General features: G+C 39.9%; 2 protein-coding genes across 2 annotated transcripts in view; both read right to left on the reverse strand.

Annotated features, from left to right (window-relative positions):
• Positions 1-16,609, reverse strand: part of LOC310637903 (protocadherin gamma-A11-like) — a gene marked incomplete at its 5' end in the record, with an annotated part of 208,011 nt that overhangs the window by 177,748 nt on the left and 13,654 nt on the right. The gene's annotated exons all lie outside the window — the stretch shown is intronic.
• LOC310637664 (protocadherin gamma-B2-like) lies at positions 1,265-5,156 on the reverse strand (the record flags this gene model as incomplete). The annotated part of the gene is made up of 2 exons (XM_083358167.1): positions 2,484-5,156; positions 1,265-1,417 (listed from the first exon to the last, which is right to left on the reverse strand). The coding sequence occupies exons 1-2, from the start codon at positions 4,902-4,904 to the stop codon at positions 1,265-1,267; spliced, it is 2,574 nt and encodes an 857-aa protein (XP_083214293.1). The 5' UTR covers positions 4,905-5,156.

Raw genomic sequence — 16,609 nt, forward strand, 5'->3', positions numbered from 1 at the left:
AAGCTCTAACAGAGGCTATAACATTCAAAATAGGTTCAAAGAATGGTGAGACAGTGATATTATTTGGTTATTTTGTATAAACGGATTAAAGGAATCTTATCCTTCTTACTGTGTAGAAAGTAATGTTCTAGTATTCTAAGTTGCTTTGAACTACAGTATACTTTCCTATCATGAACATGTCCTTTTGTTCATATATATCTAATAATGTAGCTATATTATTTTCATCTGAAAAAGCTTCAGTTATATTAGAATATAATCAGGAAAATAACCAATACATTTTTGGCATTTCTTGTTGTGGTACATTAGCAGTTTTCATACCAATTTAGTCTCTTGGTTAAGGCACCAAGCTAAAAAGTGGGAGGCCACGAGATAAAGTCCCACATTAGCCATAAAAGCCAGCTGAATGACTTTGGGCCAGCCCAATACACCTCACCTGATTATTGGGGGGGGGAAATAGGAAGAAGGTGTGTTGGATATGTTTTGTGCCTAGAGCTATTTGTAAAAATAATAAAAATGGGATATAAACAAACTAACAGGAAGCAGCAGAATAAATGGAAAAGTCTTCCAATCTCTCTATGAAATGTTCCAGGAGTCTGCGGAATTTTCTTCCTTGAAGAGTCATAAGAAATCTGTTTTTTATGAGCTGGAAATTTTTCTAAAAATCATTGGAATTCTTGAATCATCAGAATTAATTTTGCTCCAGTATGGTTTATTAAGGATGCAAGATAATATAAATCGGATATTCTTATCCCTTTTTTTGAGGTCATTAAATTTAATATAGTAACATTGTTCCATTTAACACTGAGACTTAAAATATGACCCCTAATTAGGAGCCTAATTCAGTAAATTAGATGCTGGCCTTTGAGTGTAACTTTAAACAGGTTGGTCTGTTGTTCAGTGTTAGTATAAAAGCAGGTTGCCTCAATTTGGAATATATTGAGTTCAGAGCACTTGGAGACAGGAGATCCCATTGAACAACAGCTAGGCTCAGAAATGCATGGAATCAAAAGCAATAAAATAGAGTGTAAAACACACAAAATACGAGAGGTTTGCAGTTATGTTACACTTAAAAACTAAACCAAACATCATCCGCAGACCAAAAATTCATCCACACCGACATACTGGATGCTCTAAAATACAATTGATCACCATCTTGTCTGAGTATTTCAGGAGCTCAAGTTCAAAACGTGTGGAATGAACTACTTACTTTAGAGTAATAACCAAAAAGTCAAATTCTGTACCTGAGAAGCTTATATTCTAACATTCAATGCAGGATTGAAACAGCAGATTTATGAAGAATATTAAAAAATAAAGTAAGATCAGGACAGTTAGTCAGAACATAATCAGTAATGATGTTTTTCAGGGAAATAGCCCTTTTCTTTTCAATTTCTGAGCTAGATCCGCACAGTTCTTGGTCCTACAATGGAAAGCAATTGGTTGTAGGTCCTTCAATCAAATGTTGTAAAAAGTTTCATTTCCTCAGTTATATTTCTTCCTTATCAGATTTGTGTTGCCTTGATATGTTTTGGAATGCATTTTAGAGATTTTAACATACGGAAAAATTTGAGCAAATAGTATTAGTAAAAAGTTTGCAAAGAAAACAACCAAGTTACTCTTATTCTATCCTAGGCCTTTTGCAGGCTTCTTTCATTCCATAACTTTCCATAACTGGAAAGCTAAATTGCAAGCTGCCTTGACAACTTTATATTTAAAAAGTGTCATCAGAAAGGAAGGAAAAAAATCTATTTAGAAAAGTTCTAAGTTGTTTTGCGCTATATATTTCTTGGGGGGAAAAAGGGATATCTGGCAATCTCTGATTTGCTTTTACAATTGTAACAATATTTTCACATTTGCCAAATTGGATTAGTTCATAAATTAAGCTTATTCACATCACATTAATTCATATACCGCAGGTGGTTTAGGACAAGCTGTTATATCTCAACCCAAGTCTCCAATAGAATTGGAAACTGCTACTGGAGAAGCATAACAAATCCATCAATTGTTATTCATATTTGGAGGTTATTTTTGCTCATTATTTTGCTTTTTCATTCAGGGCACTCAGCATATTATTTGAACTCAAAATATTGGGCCCCTTTCTGTTCATTTCATTAAACTGAAAGACCTATGAACAAAGCATCAAAGCACTGGTAGTCTGAGTATTTTTCACTTTCCCAAGTCTCTTTTTGTAATACACAGTCTCACATATATGCACACATGTGTACAAACTGTCTCTCTCTCACAAAATAAATAATATATTTCAATTAGGAGACTTGCTCCAAAATCTTATCTTGAAATAATTCTAATTTATAAACGTACATCAGAGACCGCCGAAACTGTAGAGGTTACAATAAAGCTATGAGAATCCACAGGTGAAAGAGATAGTAATACAAAGCAAAATGTGTATATAAAGTCTTATACCATAGTATATTTTAAAGAATGGTTAAACTTTAAAGGCAGTGCTTGGAAAAAACAAGAAAACTCACCTGACTAGATTTAGCCATCTCAGAATTTAGGATATTGGTTCCATTGCTCGCCAAAAGCTCATCAGATTTTTGGTTGCATGAAATATATTCAGCAGTTTGAACTTTGGGAGTTGGAAAAGTAATTTCATGTATCTTGGACTCGGAGGATAGGCAGAGCTGATAGGAATAAGGAATAGTTCCTTCCTCATAATTTGGTGGGAATATAATGGCATTGCTGGAATGGGGAATGGGAGCAAAGCACGGGAGAAATTTCAGATTCCCCGACTGTCGGAGTTTCATCATAATGACTAGAGTTACAGTCAAGAGGAACAAAAAGGAGATCAAAGTTAAGGCCAGCACGAGGTAGAACTGGAGCTCAGACTGTTGCTCTGAATCGGTGGTTTGGTTATTTATTTCTGGCAGTGCCTCTTGGAAGTTTTCAGCAAAAATCAGATTGAGACTGACTGTAGCAGACAGAGGGGGCTGCCCGTTATCCTTCACTAAGACCACTAGCTTCTGTTTCAGGGCATCCCTTTCCAGAAACGTCCGCAGTGTCCTGATTTCACCAGTGTGGGCACCAATTGTGAAGAGTCCTGGCTCAGTGGCTTGCAGTAGGTGATAGGAGAGCCAGGCATTGTGCCCAGAGTCGCCGTCCACAGCGACCACCTTTGTAACCAGGTACCCTGTCTCTGCTGAGCGAGGCACCATCTCAAAGGAGGCTGAGCCCTCCGCTCCTGGAGAAGGATACAGAATTTGAGGGCTTTGGTCATTTTGGTCCAGGATGAACACCTTCAGTGTGGCATTGCTGCTGAGAGGTGGGGAGCCGCCATCTTCAGCCTTCACCTGTACCTCAAACTCTCTGAGTTGCTCATAGTCAAAAGACCTCTGAGAATAGAGGGTGCCACTTTCTGAGTTAATGGAGAGGTAAGACGGGAGAGGTAGCGCCTCTATTTTGCTAGTCAGGATGGAGAAGGTGATCCTAGCGTTGCGACCAAGATCGGGGTCTACAGCTTTGATGCTGAAGATGGAGGAGCTAGCAGGATTGTTCTCTGCCACGTAGACACTGTATGAGGATTTCTCAAAGGCAGGGGCATTATCGTTGATATCTGAAATCTCCAGTGAGATGGTTTTCTGTGTAGAAAGAGGGGGCGTACCATTGTCTGTGGCTGTGATTGTAAGATTGTACCCTGGGGTGCTTTCTCTGTCTAGGGGACCATTCGTCAGCAGCTTATAATAGTTATTAGCTGCTGATACTATTTTGAATGGGGAAGCATTCTCTAAATGGCAATTGACCTCCCCGTTATCCCCCGAATCTCTATCATTTGTATTGATGAGGGCTACCAATGTTCCTATTGGAGAGTTTTCAGGAATTTCTCTGGATGAGGAAGCAAGAATCACTTCTGGGGCATTGTCATTTACATCTAATAGCGTTATTTCAACATTACAATGAGCTACTAAGTCACCTCCATCTTTTGCTTCTACCACCATTGTGTATTGCTCTGTTTCCTCAAAATCTAGGTCTTCTCGTACTGTTATAACTCCAATATGTGGATCTAACTCAAATTTCGGATGCACGTTATCAGCAATATTGCTGAAGCAATAGGTGATCTGGCCATTGGAACCCTCATCCTTGTCTGTGGCTTTGACTTGTATTACAGTAGATCCCTTTGACGCATTCTCTTTGAGGCTGATTTTGTACACTTTTTGGCTGAAGACAGGCGGGTTGTCATTAGCATCTATGACTGTAATCTGTATGTTGGCTGTTCCAGTTTTTGCAGGGTTTCCACCATCAAGAGCACTAAGGGTTAAACTAACAGTACTTTCACTTTCCCGATCCAACTGTTTTTCCAGCACTAATTCTGCATACTTGTTTAAAGAATCTTGCTTGCTAATTGCTAAAATGAAATACTTATTAATGCTTAGATGATATTCTTGGAGAGAATTTCTTCCAATATCAGAATCTTCCACTTGTCCAAGAAGAAATGTGGCTCCTGGTAAAGTGGATTCACTTATCGCTAACTTGATATCACCATTTAAGAAATGTGGTGCATTATCATTAATATCCTGGATCTCTACTGTTATATAAAAGATGTCCATGGGGTTTGCACTCACCACTTCAAAACTGATGGGGCAGACTGCAGTTTTCCCACAGATTTCCTCTCGGTCAATCCTGTCCTTTACATACAGATTCCCATTTTCAGCATTAATGGAGAAGTATTGCTTTTTGCCTAAAGAAAGGATATGCAGGTTGCGATTTCCCATTTCTGCAGTACTCAGCTTCAGATCCTTGGCAAGATTCCCCACAACGGAACCCTTTCCCATTTCCTCTGGGATTGAATAGCGAACGTGCTCCGAGACAGTCTGGCAGACGAAAGACAATAAGAAGAGGAGACGTACTTGCCTTTTTACAGATCTGCTCTTTGCTTTGCTCCTGCCGTCCATCCCACCTGCGGTGAAAAGGGCTTTGTGCGATCCAGTAAGCTGAGGAGTTTAAATTCCCATTGGCAGGAAAGCAGCAAGAGGGTCCTGGGATTCTCCTGGGTTTTATCTACATTGCAGGGATTTTCTTTTCTCTGCCATGGTGTTTGAGTGTCCCTCAGTCCTGCCTGCTCTTTGACTGCTCTATGCTCGGTGACTGGATAGTCAGAAGGCAGGAAGCCCATCAGATTCCCAGCTGCTTTCTGGCAACTATGTTGGCCAACAGCGGCACTCTGAGTCTCTGATGCAGAACTGCAGGAAATCTCTGGATCTTGGCTTTTAGAAAGAAATAACAAGGACTCTCCTGTATATGACAATGCAATGTCTTTTAAATTTCAAATTTATTTATTATTTATTCATTGTGCTTATAGTAGGAGTTCATAGGAGCAGATACTATTTTGAATGGCAACTAACATCCCTCATCACCCTGCCCTCACAAGCCTCATATTTTATGTATAATGATATTTTATTTTATTTTTATTTTTATTCCATTTATATCCCGCCCTTCTCCGAAGACTCAGGGCGGCTTACAAGCTTAGCAGTAGCCTTCATTCTATAAATATAAATATAAAGTGGAATCTTCAGGTATTTCTTTCGATAAGGAGGCAAAAATCAGTTCTGATACATCCACATCTAATGGGTTTGTTTGAACAGTGCCATTAACCTAGCTTTCTCTAACTTTAATTCATTCTAATCTTTTGCTTTCCTTAACACCAGCTGTACACTCTCAAGTCTGAACTCTTCCTTTGTGACCTAGCTCTCTTTTTCATTTCTTTTTTGTGTTCAGATCTTCAGTAAGCTCTTTCTGTAGCTACACTGGTTTGCTGTTCTGGACTGGTCTGCTATCCTGCATTTTTTTTCCATAGTGGAATTGTTTTAAGTTCTGTTTCCTCCTTTAGGAACTTCTCCCATCTTGGGTCCCTTTTCCTTTTAACTTCCTGTCCCATGCAATCCCATTTATCCTTGATTAGTTGGTTAGACTCTATTTAGTTTTTAGTTTCCTTTAAAATCAGGAACATAAGCGATATACTGCCATTCCCTCAATGTCGTGCTTTGCCCACTTCATCAGTTAAGCCTTTTTTATGAGTTAGATTCTTGACTCTTGCTTGCTTCTTTCTCTGAAGGTGAAATTGGTCAGCAAAACAAATCAGAAATTTCACGGAAGCTCCGTACTTGGCTGGGTCTCCCAACAATTTGAATGATTTTCCCATTTGTATGACTTCTTGACTCTTTGAAAATCTAAAGCAGGGGTGTCAAACTCAATTTCATTGAGGGCCGCATCAGCATTGCAGTTGCCCTCAAGGGGCCGGGTGGGTATGGCCTAGGTGGGCATGGCCTACTGGGTGGGCGTGGCTAGAGTGCGTATGGCCTACTGGGTGGGCATGGCCAGCTCTACATCGTTCACATCAAGGGTGCCTATGGGGGCCTGGGCAGGAGTGGGACAGATCTGAGGGTCTCTGGCAGGAGGAGGGTCTCTGGGCCAGGGCCAAGGCAGTGGGGGCCGTTCCCTCACTGTTTCCAGGATGGCTTCGTGGGCCACATGAAACCAGTTCGCGGGCCGTGTCTGGCCCCCAGGCTTTGTGTTTGACATGTCTGATCTAAAGTTTCTGATAACATTCATAAAGGACCAGTTCATTTGTTTTGACTTTTGAGCAGGAAGGAATATTTTAAACCAATAATGCAATTCCTGTTTGCTTTCTGTTGCTCTTGTTCCTTTTAAACAAACTGCGTCCTTCAGTTATTCCAGGCACTGATATCATCCCACCGGTTCTCTGTTTTATGAATTAAATGATACTTGCCTTTCTATTTTAAGGGCTCGGATTCATTTGGTTTCTAAAATTCTGGGCATTGGTATATTAAAAAAATGAGATTATTTCGATTTCCCAAAATATATAGTTTAAGGCCTCCTAATGAAGTTGTTATGCTTTGTCCAACCCCCTTTTTGTCAATCCTTATGAGGTACAATCTATTTTGTGCTAGCAGTCAGACCATTCAGTCCATCTTTCCAGAATTCAGACCTTGTTTCAAATCTCTTTTATTGATACCATTAGCATAATCCATCACTGACCTGAAGAATAGATTGGAAGAATGGATGATAACGCCTCTTCAATCTCCAGGTTTTTGAGCTTCCTTCTGAAAATTTCAGATTGTGCAGAATCAGCTGTAGCTGTTCTTTAGAGTATCATTTGTATCAGCAAGAAGAGATAATTGTCAACGGGCTTGATGGTTCAATCATATTCTTGTTCCTGACAAAGGACATGCTTCACGATGTGTCTGGTCACCATACATTTGTTTTAATTCCTCTGTGCCCCTTTTATAGAAACGAAGATAAATATTTGGGTAGTGGTTGCCCCAAAATTTGTGAAAGGATAGTTTATATCATGATTGATTATCAAGATCACTGGATTTTATTGTTCAGACTATGGGTTCTTTTAGGATACCCGCAATGATACTTATAGAAAAGATTAAAAACCAGTAAAATTTTATTTAAATCTAAAAGAATTATTTAGGATTGCATAACACCATATAGACAGATTACTCTCATTAACAGCTATTATTATAAATGGACTTCCCTTTAGTTTGCAAAGAATTTTCCAAACACAGATAAGTATTTGTGACACCTGGACATTTTGCTTAACCTCCAGACAAAATAGTACATTTGGAATGTATCATTGTGAAATTAACTTAATTATTTCGTGGATTATGACAATATTTAATGAAATCTGGATTCTGGTTTTACAGATACTTTGAATTGCCTTCCTAAAAATGGGGTGCATTATCATCATTTAATCCAGCTTCAACTACACAAGTTGCTGTGGAAAAAGGAAACTTCTTAGGTCTCACTAGATGGTAGCATTTAAGAGAAGGGACATGGAACATGCCCATTTTATCAATCCTTGTGCAGCAGGCAGATAACCTCAAGGGCAGCTAGCCCCACAAATAACCTAGCCTCATGCCATGTAAGGCTTTAAAGGTGATAGTCAGCATGTTGAATTGCAGCAAGAAAGAATCTGGGAGCCAGTGCAGAATCTGGGAGCCAGTGTAATATGGGTAAATAGAGGGAAGCCCAACACAGCGCATCCTACCACATTGTGTCAATTGTAACATCCTGGTGATCTTCAAGGGCAAACATGTACAGGTTAACTAGTCCAACCAGGAAATGGCCACGAGCAAGGCCTTCCTATTCAGGAATGGGTACAATTGTGCACAAATTGAATCTTAACAAAATTTGTCACATACTCCTCAAATAGGAACCATAAGTCCAGGAGAACCCTCAAACTGTGTACCAACTCTGTTCATGCAAGCGCAATCCTGTCGAACATAATTACAATCCTGTAATTATGAACCTCAGCTATTACTTTGGGCTAAATTCTCACAGCAAGCCACAGTTGATAAATTAAGTAATCACCCAGGTTGAGTTATAATTCTATAATCCTTAACAATAAGGTGGCATCCATTCCTTGATTTTAATAATATGTGCACCTCTTTATTCAAGTCTTTGTAGGCAATATTGCAGGTCAAAATAGAGCCACTGATTACTCTGTATTTCTCAGGATGATGGGAAATATCGTGCAAAGTAAAGGAACCTTTCTTCTTCCTTTACCACTGCCATTTTACTATTGCTGTGGAGGCACAGTGGTTAGAATGCAGTATTGCAGGCTAACTCTGCTGTTTGCCAGCAATTCGATCCTGACCGGCTCAAGGTTGACTCAGCCTTCCATTCTTCCAAGGTCGGTAAAATGAGGATCCAAATTGTTGGGAGCAATATGCTGCTTTGTAAATCACTTAGAGAGGGCTGTAAAGCACTGTGAAACGGTATATAGGTCTATGTGCTATTGCTATTGCTTCTTTATTTGCTGGCCAAAAGAATTCTGAAAATGCTATAGCTAAAATACCAAACTTTGCTCATTTCTCCAAGAAATATGATAATGTCACAAATAAGTCCAATATATTATGACAACTAATAAAGATCTGGTTTGCTTCACTATTTCCTTTAGACAGGAAATACTCTGTTCTGGTGGGATTTAAAATGGATTTTTAATCTATGTAAAATGTCTCAGAGCAGAATCCCAAGTAAAGTTCCTTTTGGGGGGGGGTTATTAGAAAAAACAACTAATAGTTTTTGTGGGGGGGAAAATACATCTGCAGAAATGGAAACAGAAAGCCCACATTTAGCTACAGTGGAATCAACACTGAAATTCTTTTTCATTCCTTCCTCTCAGATTAAGGTCTCAGTGACTAACCTGAATAAGAATCACATTTGTATTACAACCAGAGTATTTATTTACAGATTAACATGCAATGTTCTGTGATATATAAATAAATCTGTGATGCCATAATTCCTCAACAATTCTTCAGATCATCACAGAGAGTTCTAGGAGAACTCCACCCTATTATACATTCAACCATAGAAACTCATTGGATGACTTTGGACCAGTCTCCTCAGCCCTAACTCATAAGATGATAGTAGTGGGAACCATAGGAGGAATGAGCATTATGAATAGAAAATCAGTACATGAGGAAATTAGCCAGGCTTATCATATCACAAGAATGAAACAATGGCAAATAAGTAGATCTATATGATAGACATAACATTCTGCATTCATTCTGGAACATTGTTCATATCAGCAGTATGATCATTATCCTAACAGACTTCAGGAGAAAGCTGAAGGATCCCAGCAGAGTAAAAACAAAATGTTAAACATCCAGTATTAAGATTCAATAGACAGAAGAAACTGAAGGGAAACCACTGTCGAGATAAATAAGGGCTTATAGGATCAACACAACACACCATTAATCTGAAATATTAAACTCACCTTAACTATGGTTTGCTCATCATTCTTCAAATTTAAATCCCCACAGGCTAGGATAGGGTCACTCACCCCACAGGTTAGAGGTTGATTGGTCAGAGTATTTGAACAGTTTTCCTCATGAAAATCGCAGTGGCTTTTTCTAGAATCTTTGGTGAGTGAAATAGTGTGGCAATAAGACTGAAGAAAGGCTCGGACTCCATCCATCCCAACAAATTGTGACACTGGGACACCACTAAAATGCACACTTCCTGACTCTAACAATTTCAGATTCCTCCACCTGTACAATCTGATGGCCAATAAGACAAGGAGGAAAGTAAAGAACAGGCAGGAGACAAACGCCACGGCAATCACCAGATAAAATGTGAGGTCTGACTGAGGATCTACAGGAGCTGAGATGTTGCTCAAATCTGAGAGAATTTCAGGGATGTTGTCAGCCAGAACCACCGTGAGAGTGACTGAGGCAGAGAGAGGCGGCTGCCCGTTGTCCTTCACTAAAACCACCAGGATTTGCTTCAGGGCATCTTTCTCCAGAAAAAGCCGAGCCGTCCTGATCTCGCCGGTGTGTAGTCCCACGGTGAAGAGCCCTGGTTCCGTTGCTCTGATCAGCTGGTAGGAGAGCCAGGCATTCTGACCAGAGTCTGCATCTACTGCGACTACTTTAGTGACCAGGTAACCTGGTTCAGAAGAGCGAGGGGCCAGCTCTATCCCGGTGGAGCCATCAGCGGGAGGGGAGGGGTGCAGGATCTCTGGCACGTTGTCATTCTGGTCCAGGATGAAGAGATTCACCGAGACATTAGAGCTGAGTGATGGGGATCCTCCATCCTGAGCCTTGACCTGGAACTGAATCTCTTGAATCTCCTCGTAGTCCAAGGAGCTCAGGGCATAGACCGTCCCTGTCTCAGAATTAATGGAGAGGTAGGAGGAGAGGGGCAAGTCCCTCATTTGGCTCTCAATGATGGAGTAAGTTATTCTGGCATTTTCTTCCCAATCTGGGTCACTTGCTTTGAGGGAAAAGGCTGAGGCTCCTTTAGGGTTATTTTCTAGAAGGTAGGAGGTATATTTTGATTCCAGAAACTGTGGAGGGTTGTCATTTGTGTCCAACACCTGGAGTGAAATAACCACAGATGTAGAGAGTGGTGGTGTCCCATCATCCACCGCTGTAACTATAATAGAGTAAGTTGGCAATTGTTCCCTGTCAAGAGCTTTCTCTGTCTCTAAACTGTAGAAGCTCTCCATTGTTTTCTTGAGCTGAAAAGGGAGGCTGCTGGGAATTGAGCATTTAACCTCTCCGTTGTCTCCTGAATCTCTGTCTCGGGCATTTAAAAGGGCAATGACGGTCCCAGCTGGAGAGTTCTCAGGCACCGAGTTGATCACAAAGGTGATGTCTAACTCAGGTGCATTATCATTTAAGTCTGTAACCAAAATCACAACCTTTGACCTATCACTCAGCCCACCCCCATCCATGGCTTGCACTTCAAATTCATACGTTGACGATGTTTCAAAATCAAGGCTCCCCACAAGGATAATTTCCCCTGAAGTCGAATTTAACCTAAATTTTTGAGAGCCCTTTTTGGAGATTTTTTGAAAAGAATATTTTATTTCTCCATTGATTCCTTCATCCATGTCAATAGCCGTCACCGTAGCTACTATGGATCCTTTAGGCATGTTCTCTTTGACGTTTACTTCATAGATTGGTTGGCTGAAAACGGGTACATTATCATTTGCATCTAGAACAAAGATGTGAATTTGCAGTGTGCCAGACCTGATAGGTTCACCCCCATCAAAAACTGTAAGGATCAGGTCATAAACTGACTGCTGTTCCCTGTCCAGTGATTTTTCCAACACTAGTTTAGTAGATCTGGCGCCAGTTTCACTTCTTTGCATCTCCAGGGAAAAATGGTTACTGGCTGTGAGTTCATAGTGTTGTATGGAATTTTTCCCCAGATCTGGATCTTGAGCTTCTGGTAGAAAGAACTGAGAACCAGGAACAGATGTTTCACTGATTTTCAGTTCCCAGCTTAATGAAAGAAAGGAAGGAGCATTATCATTTATATCCACAATTTCTATTTCAGCGACATAAAGCTTTAATTTGCTTTCAGCAAGGATCTGAAATTTTAAGATGCATTTCTCTTCTGTTCCACAGATCTCTTCTCTATCTATTCTCTCACAGGTTTGTAAATGGCCACTGTTGGAATTAAATTCAAAGTACTGAACTGTACCTGAATTAGGAATAATGCGTAGTCCATGGTCAAAAGGCTGCTTCCCATCTATTCCCAGGTCCTTTACAACATTTCCCACAAAAGTGCCTTTGCGTACTTCCTCTGGAATAGAGTAATGAAGCTGACCAGAAATAATCTTCCAAGAATTCACCATTATAAGGCATTGTAGTAGAATTCCTTCTCTGTAGCTTCTTTTCATCATTTACTTCCAGCAAGCAAGAATTGCTGGTGCTTGTATGTCTCTTCTTTATGATCTAACTGTTCTGTAGTCTAGGTATTTAAGTAGCATAGATATGAAGGCTGAGCTTTCTGAGCAGTTCTCTGCCAGACTGGTAAACAGCGACACCCAGGGTCACAACCCAAAAATTACAGGTACTTTTTGTAATGTTTCTTTGCTTATGTTAATGTTACTTACCTGTAGTCACAAATCAGACTGATGTCTCAATCAAAATTATGTTTCCCAAGATGAAACGGTAGAACAACAGTAATAAAATAGAACTTGATTACTGTTTGGTGACACACCAAAGCAGAAGTCTACCTAATATTGGAAACTAACATACAATCCATGTTTGTGTTCTTTATGTTACAAATAATTGTAATTAGTCACAGTTACTTACAAGTAATTTTTTCACTGAGAGCCACATCAAATCAAAAATGAAAAATCTTCAAAGACTTCACCATATATCTGAGTTAATACAATATATTGCAAATGTGACCCTACTTCCCCATTATCTGCAAACAGGAGAGTTGCAAAATGTGCTGGCCATATCTTGATGACTTGGATGGATAAATTGCTCCTGAGTTTGTCCATTTGGGATCTCTGAAATCATAGGCAAGACAAAGCAAGGTGGGGGAAATGAAATGGCAGTTCTGTGGGATAAATGCTAATTGAAGCACTAGCATATCCAACAGAGGTGAACTGGTATTTAATACCTTTATTTCATAAAGTTTAACTTTTGCCTCTTGGAAAAATTGTTGGTAGATTATTGGTCTTTTGATTTTGCATGAGAGAAATGAAATAAATACATTTGTACAAGTTACTAAGAACATTTTTTTATAACAACTCTAATGGGGCTATATTCTGTGAAATAATGGAGAAAAATTGCTAGACTTTATTCTAAGGCATTATTAAGGTCCTTCAACATTATTATTTGTCTATCATTGTCTACCAGTTTCCAAAAACAGTGATAACAACCCTTGAATTCTTTTTTATGTGACTCTAGCCTTCTGTACTACATTCCACTCCTAATTTTCTTGCATGCTGGCAAATTTCATTCCATTCCATTGATGTAGCAAAAGATACAATCCATTTATGTATTTTGCATGCTAATTGGCTGGAGACCAGGTAGTGATGGGGAACAGCCCTCTTGCTAATTTGCCTTTCAGTTACAGCATTCCACTGAGCCCTTTTCTATTACTTACTGGATGTATAGTGATTACCTCATCACTATATTAACATCAGTTTATCTTGCTATTCTACCATTTGTCTTTTGTTTTGCGGAAGTCAAGATAAAATGGAAATAAGAAATCAAAGCTATAATCTCAAACATAGTGTCTTCAAAGCAATGTTTATGGCTCATGAGCCTCTATCCCACAAGGAAATGACAAATGAGCAGAAAGCCTAATACACGTGCTGAAATAGGGTGGAAAGTGGAGATCTATTTACGGTTGACGTGGGCTGAGCATAAATCAGCCCATTAAGCAAGATGTGGGGTGGGGAGAACTCCTGAACATGAGGTGGATTTATTTATAATACTTACTTTTTGCTTGAAGTACAACTGTTTATGACCAGTCTCCTTTGAACTGAACTCAACTCCTGGTATCTCCATGAACATACTCAGTTTTTTTCAGGAACAGAATGGAAGTGGTTTGCCATAGCTTTCTTCTAGGATGCTTCTCAATTCCGATGCTAATCTATGTGCTGGTATTCCTCAAATGCCTCTCATTCAAATATTAATAAGGTTTTGTATAGGTGAAGGAAGCTCCATTAAGTATTGTCGGTAGTGGAGAATATAAGGAAATTCATAACATAAAAGTGAAAGAAAAGGAGAAGGGGCAAGGAAGAAAAGGAAAAAAGAATGTAGAGAAAATAGTTTGTTGCCCCACTGAAGACAACACCATCTGTGGAGAAATGTACTACTTTCACTCTACCAGGCAATATTATAAATAGTAGTAAACCATATTAATTGATATATAGCAGAAATCATATTAGTTGATATATGGAACAATCAGCAGCATAATGCATTCCTTAAGCCAGTGTTATGTCACCAAATTTGCCAAAGTGGCCAGGAAGAAAATATTTGATTATCTAGTTGAAATACTTGCAGGAAAATTACACTCATGTTCAAATAGTCCACTAATCTATTAATGATTATAGGAATGAAAAAGTTGTTAAATCAACACCTATAGAGATATATTCTCTATTTTTTCAGACTGAATATGGGATTGGCAAAAATGTCTCCAGCCAAGTATGAAGAATGTCAAGAGAGAAGCAGTCTAGTCAAATACACCGTATGTGAGTCTTCTCAGCATTTCCAAATTCAATACAGGAGCTCAAAAACACACAAAGTAATTTAAATAAAAGATGATAATCTTTGTCTTTCTTAAAAATGCTCTACCTTCTCTGCAAATTTCATTCCTTTCTACTGAAAAAATATTTGTATTTTCCCTAATTAGTCAACGGGAGAATGAAATCCCAATTTAGCAACTTTCTTTTGATCTTGACAATAAGATTGCACTGTGCTTGGACTTACTCATCAACTTCAACATCAACTTCCCCCCGCCCAATACGCTCCCACAGAGAGGGTCTCCTCAGGGTGCCTCCGGTCAAAGAATGCCGACTGGTGGCCCCCAGGGGGAGGGCCTTCTCTGTGGGCACGCCGGATTTATGGAACCATCTTCTGGTTGAGCTCCGGATGGCGCCCGACCTTCGCTCCTTCCGGAGCGATCTAAAGACGTATCTTTTTGAACAAGCTGGCCTGGCCTGATGGGAGGGGGTTGGGTTTTTATTACTTTTAAATGCCTTTTAATCTATTTAAGAGTTCTGGGCACTTGTTTAATCTTTTTTTAATTTTTGTATTCTGTTTTTAACATGTATTGCGCTGTTCACCGCCCTGAGTCCTTCGGGAGAAGGGCGGTATACAAATAAAATTAATTAATTAATTAATTACTCAGAAATAATCAAGATATTGCCATAGTCTGAGCTGCTGAACCAAATTGGTCGGTCTCTTCATAAATCTATTTCCTACTGGTTATACATTCCTGCATATTAACTGCTTAGGGTTACCTGAGTTCTAACTCTGATCATCAAACATTTTTAGCACCACCTCAGAAAGGTAGTAAAGAGGACCAGATCAAGGCTAACAGCCCAAACACTACAAAATGTTGAATTAAATTACTCCTAAAGCCACCTCCAAGTGACAGTAAAAATGTTACTTCTTCTTGTTATTCCTTTTTTCATTGTATTTTGTCTATAGCAGGGCTTTTCAACTGATGGTACGCGTACCACCTGTGGTACATTGGTACGTGGCAGGTGGTATGCGGCCCTGCCCAGCCCAGCCCAGGATAGCAGGGGAGGGAACAAGCCAAAGCAGCTCAGCGCAGGACTTGCCATGAGCGAGTCTTCAAGAGCTGTAGGGCTGCTTGAGGCGAGGCAAAGGCCCCAGGATCAGCACTTCTGGATCACACGGAAGAGAAAGGAGGAGGAGGGGGGCGGAGACAGGAAGGGATATAAAGACGGCAGTTTGGGTGGGAGAGGGAGAGAGAAAAAAAAGATGCAGCCCTGGGAAGAAGAGTCAGCTAGAGCTACACTGAAGGGAAAAGAAGGAGGAGTGGGGATGCTGCAACATTCATATGTGTGAAAAATGGTCATAAGTCACTTCAGTGCCATTGTAACTTTGAACTGTCACTAAGCGAATTGTTGTAAGTCAAGGACTACCTGTACTTGATCACTTTTTCTTTTTTCTGTTTGGTCATCAAGTTTTTGACACCTTGCCATATCCTAAAAGTGGTACAATCGGTGAAAAGGTTGAAGAGCCCTCGACTAAAAGACCGCCAATGTTCCTTCCAGCCCATATGGTTCTATGATTCTGCAAATGAATAGAAATCTTAAATAGCTCAGAACTTCAATTGATAGGACATTTTGTTTCTAATATTTTTTACTGCAGCATCAAATAACAATGATTGAGGCCACCAGAAGAGCATGAACCAGAACTTTGCATCTCCCTCAACACCCAAAGAGGTAAAAGTAGAAGTAAAGAAGAATATTTTTTTACTATATTTTGTTTTGGTCTTTGATTGCTACTATACTAGGAAAAGGGACGCGGTGGCTCGATGGGTTAGGATGCTGAGCTTGTCGATCAGAAGGTTGGCAGTTTGGTGGGTCGAATCCTGAGTGCCGCATAACAGATTGAGCGCCTGTTACTCATCCCAGCTTCTGCTCACCTAGCAGTTCTAAAGCACGTAAAAATGCTAGTAGAAAAATAGGGACCACTACGGTGGGAAGGTAACAGCGTTCCATGCACCTTTGGCGTCTAGTCATGCCGGCCACATGACCACGGAAACGTCCTCGGACAAGCGCTGGCTCTTCAGCTTTGAAACAGAGATGAGCACCGGCCCCTAGAGTCGGAAACGACTA

Source organism: Vipera ursinii, assembly GCF_947247035.1.
Source record: "Vipera ursinii genome assembly, chromosome: 3".
NCBI lineage: Eukaryota > Metazoa > Chordata > Lepidosauria > Squamata > Viperidae > Vipera > Vipera ursinii.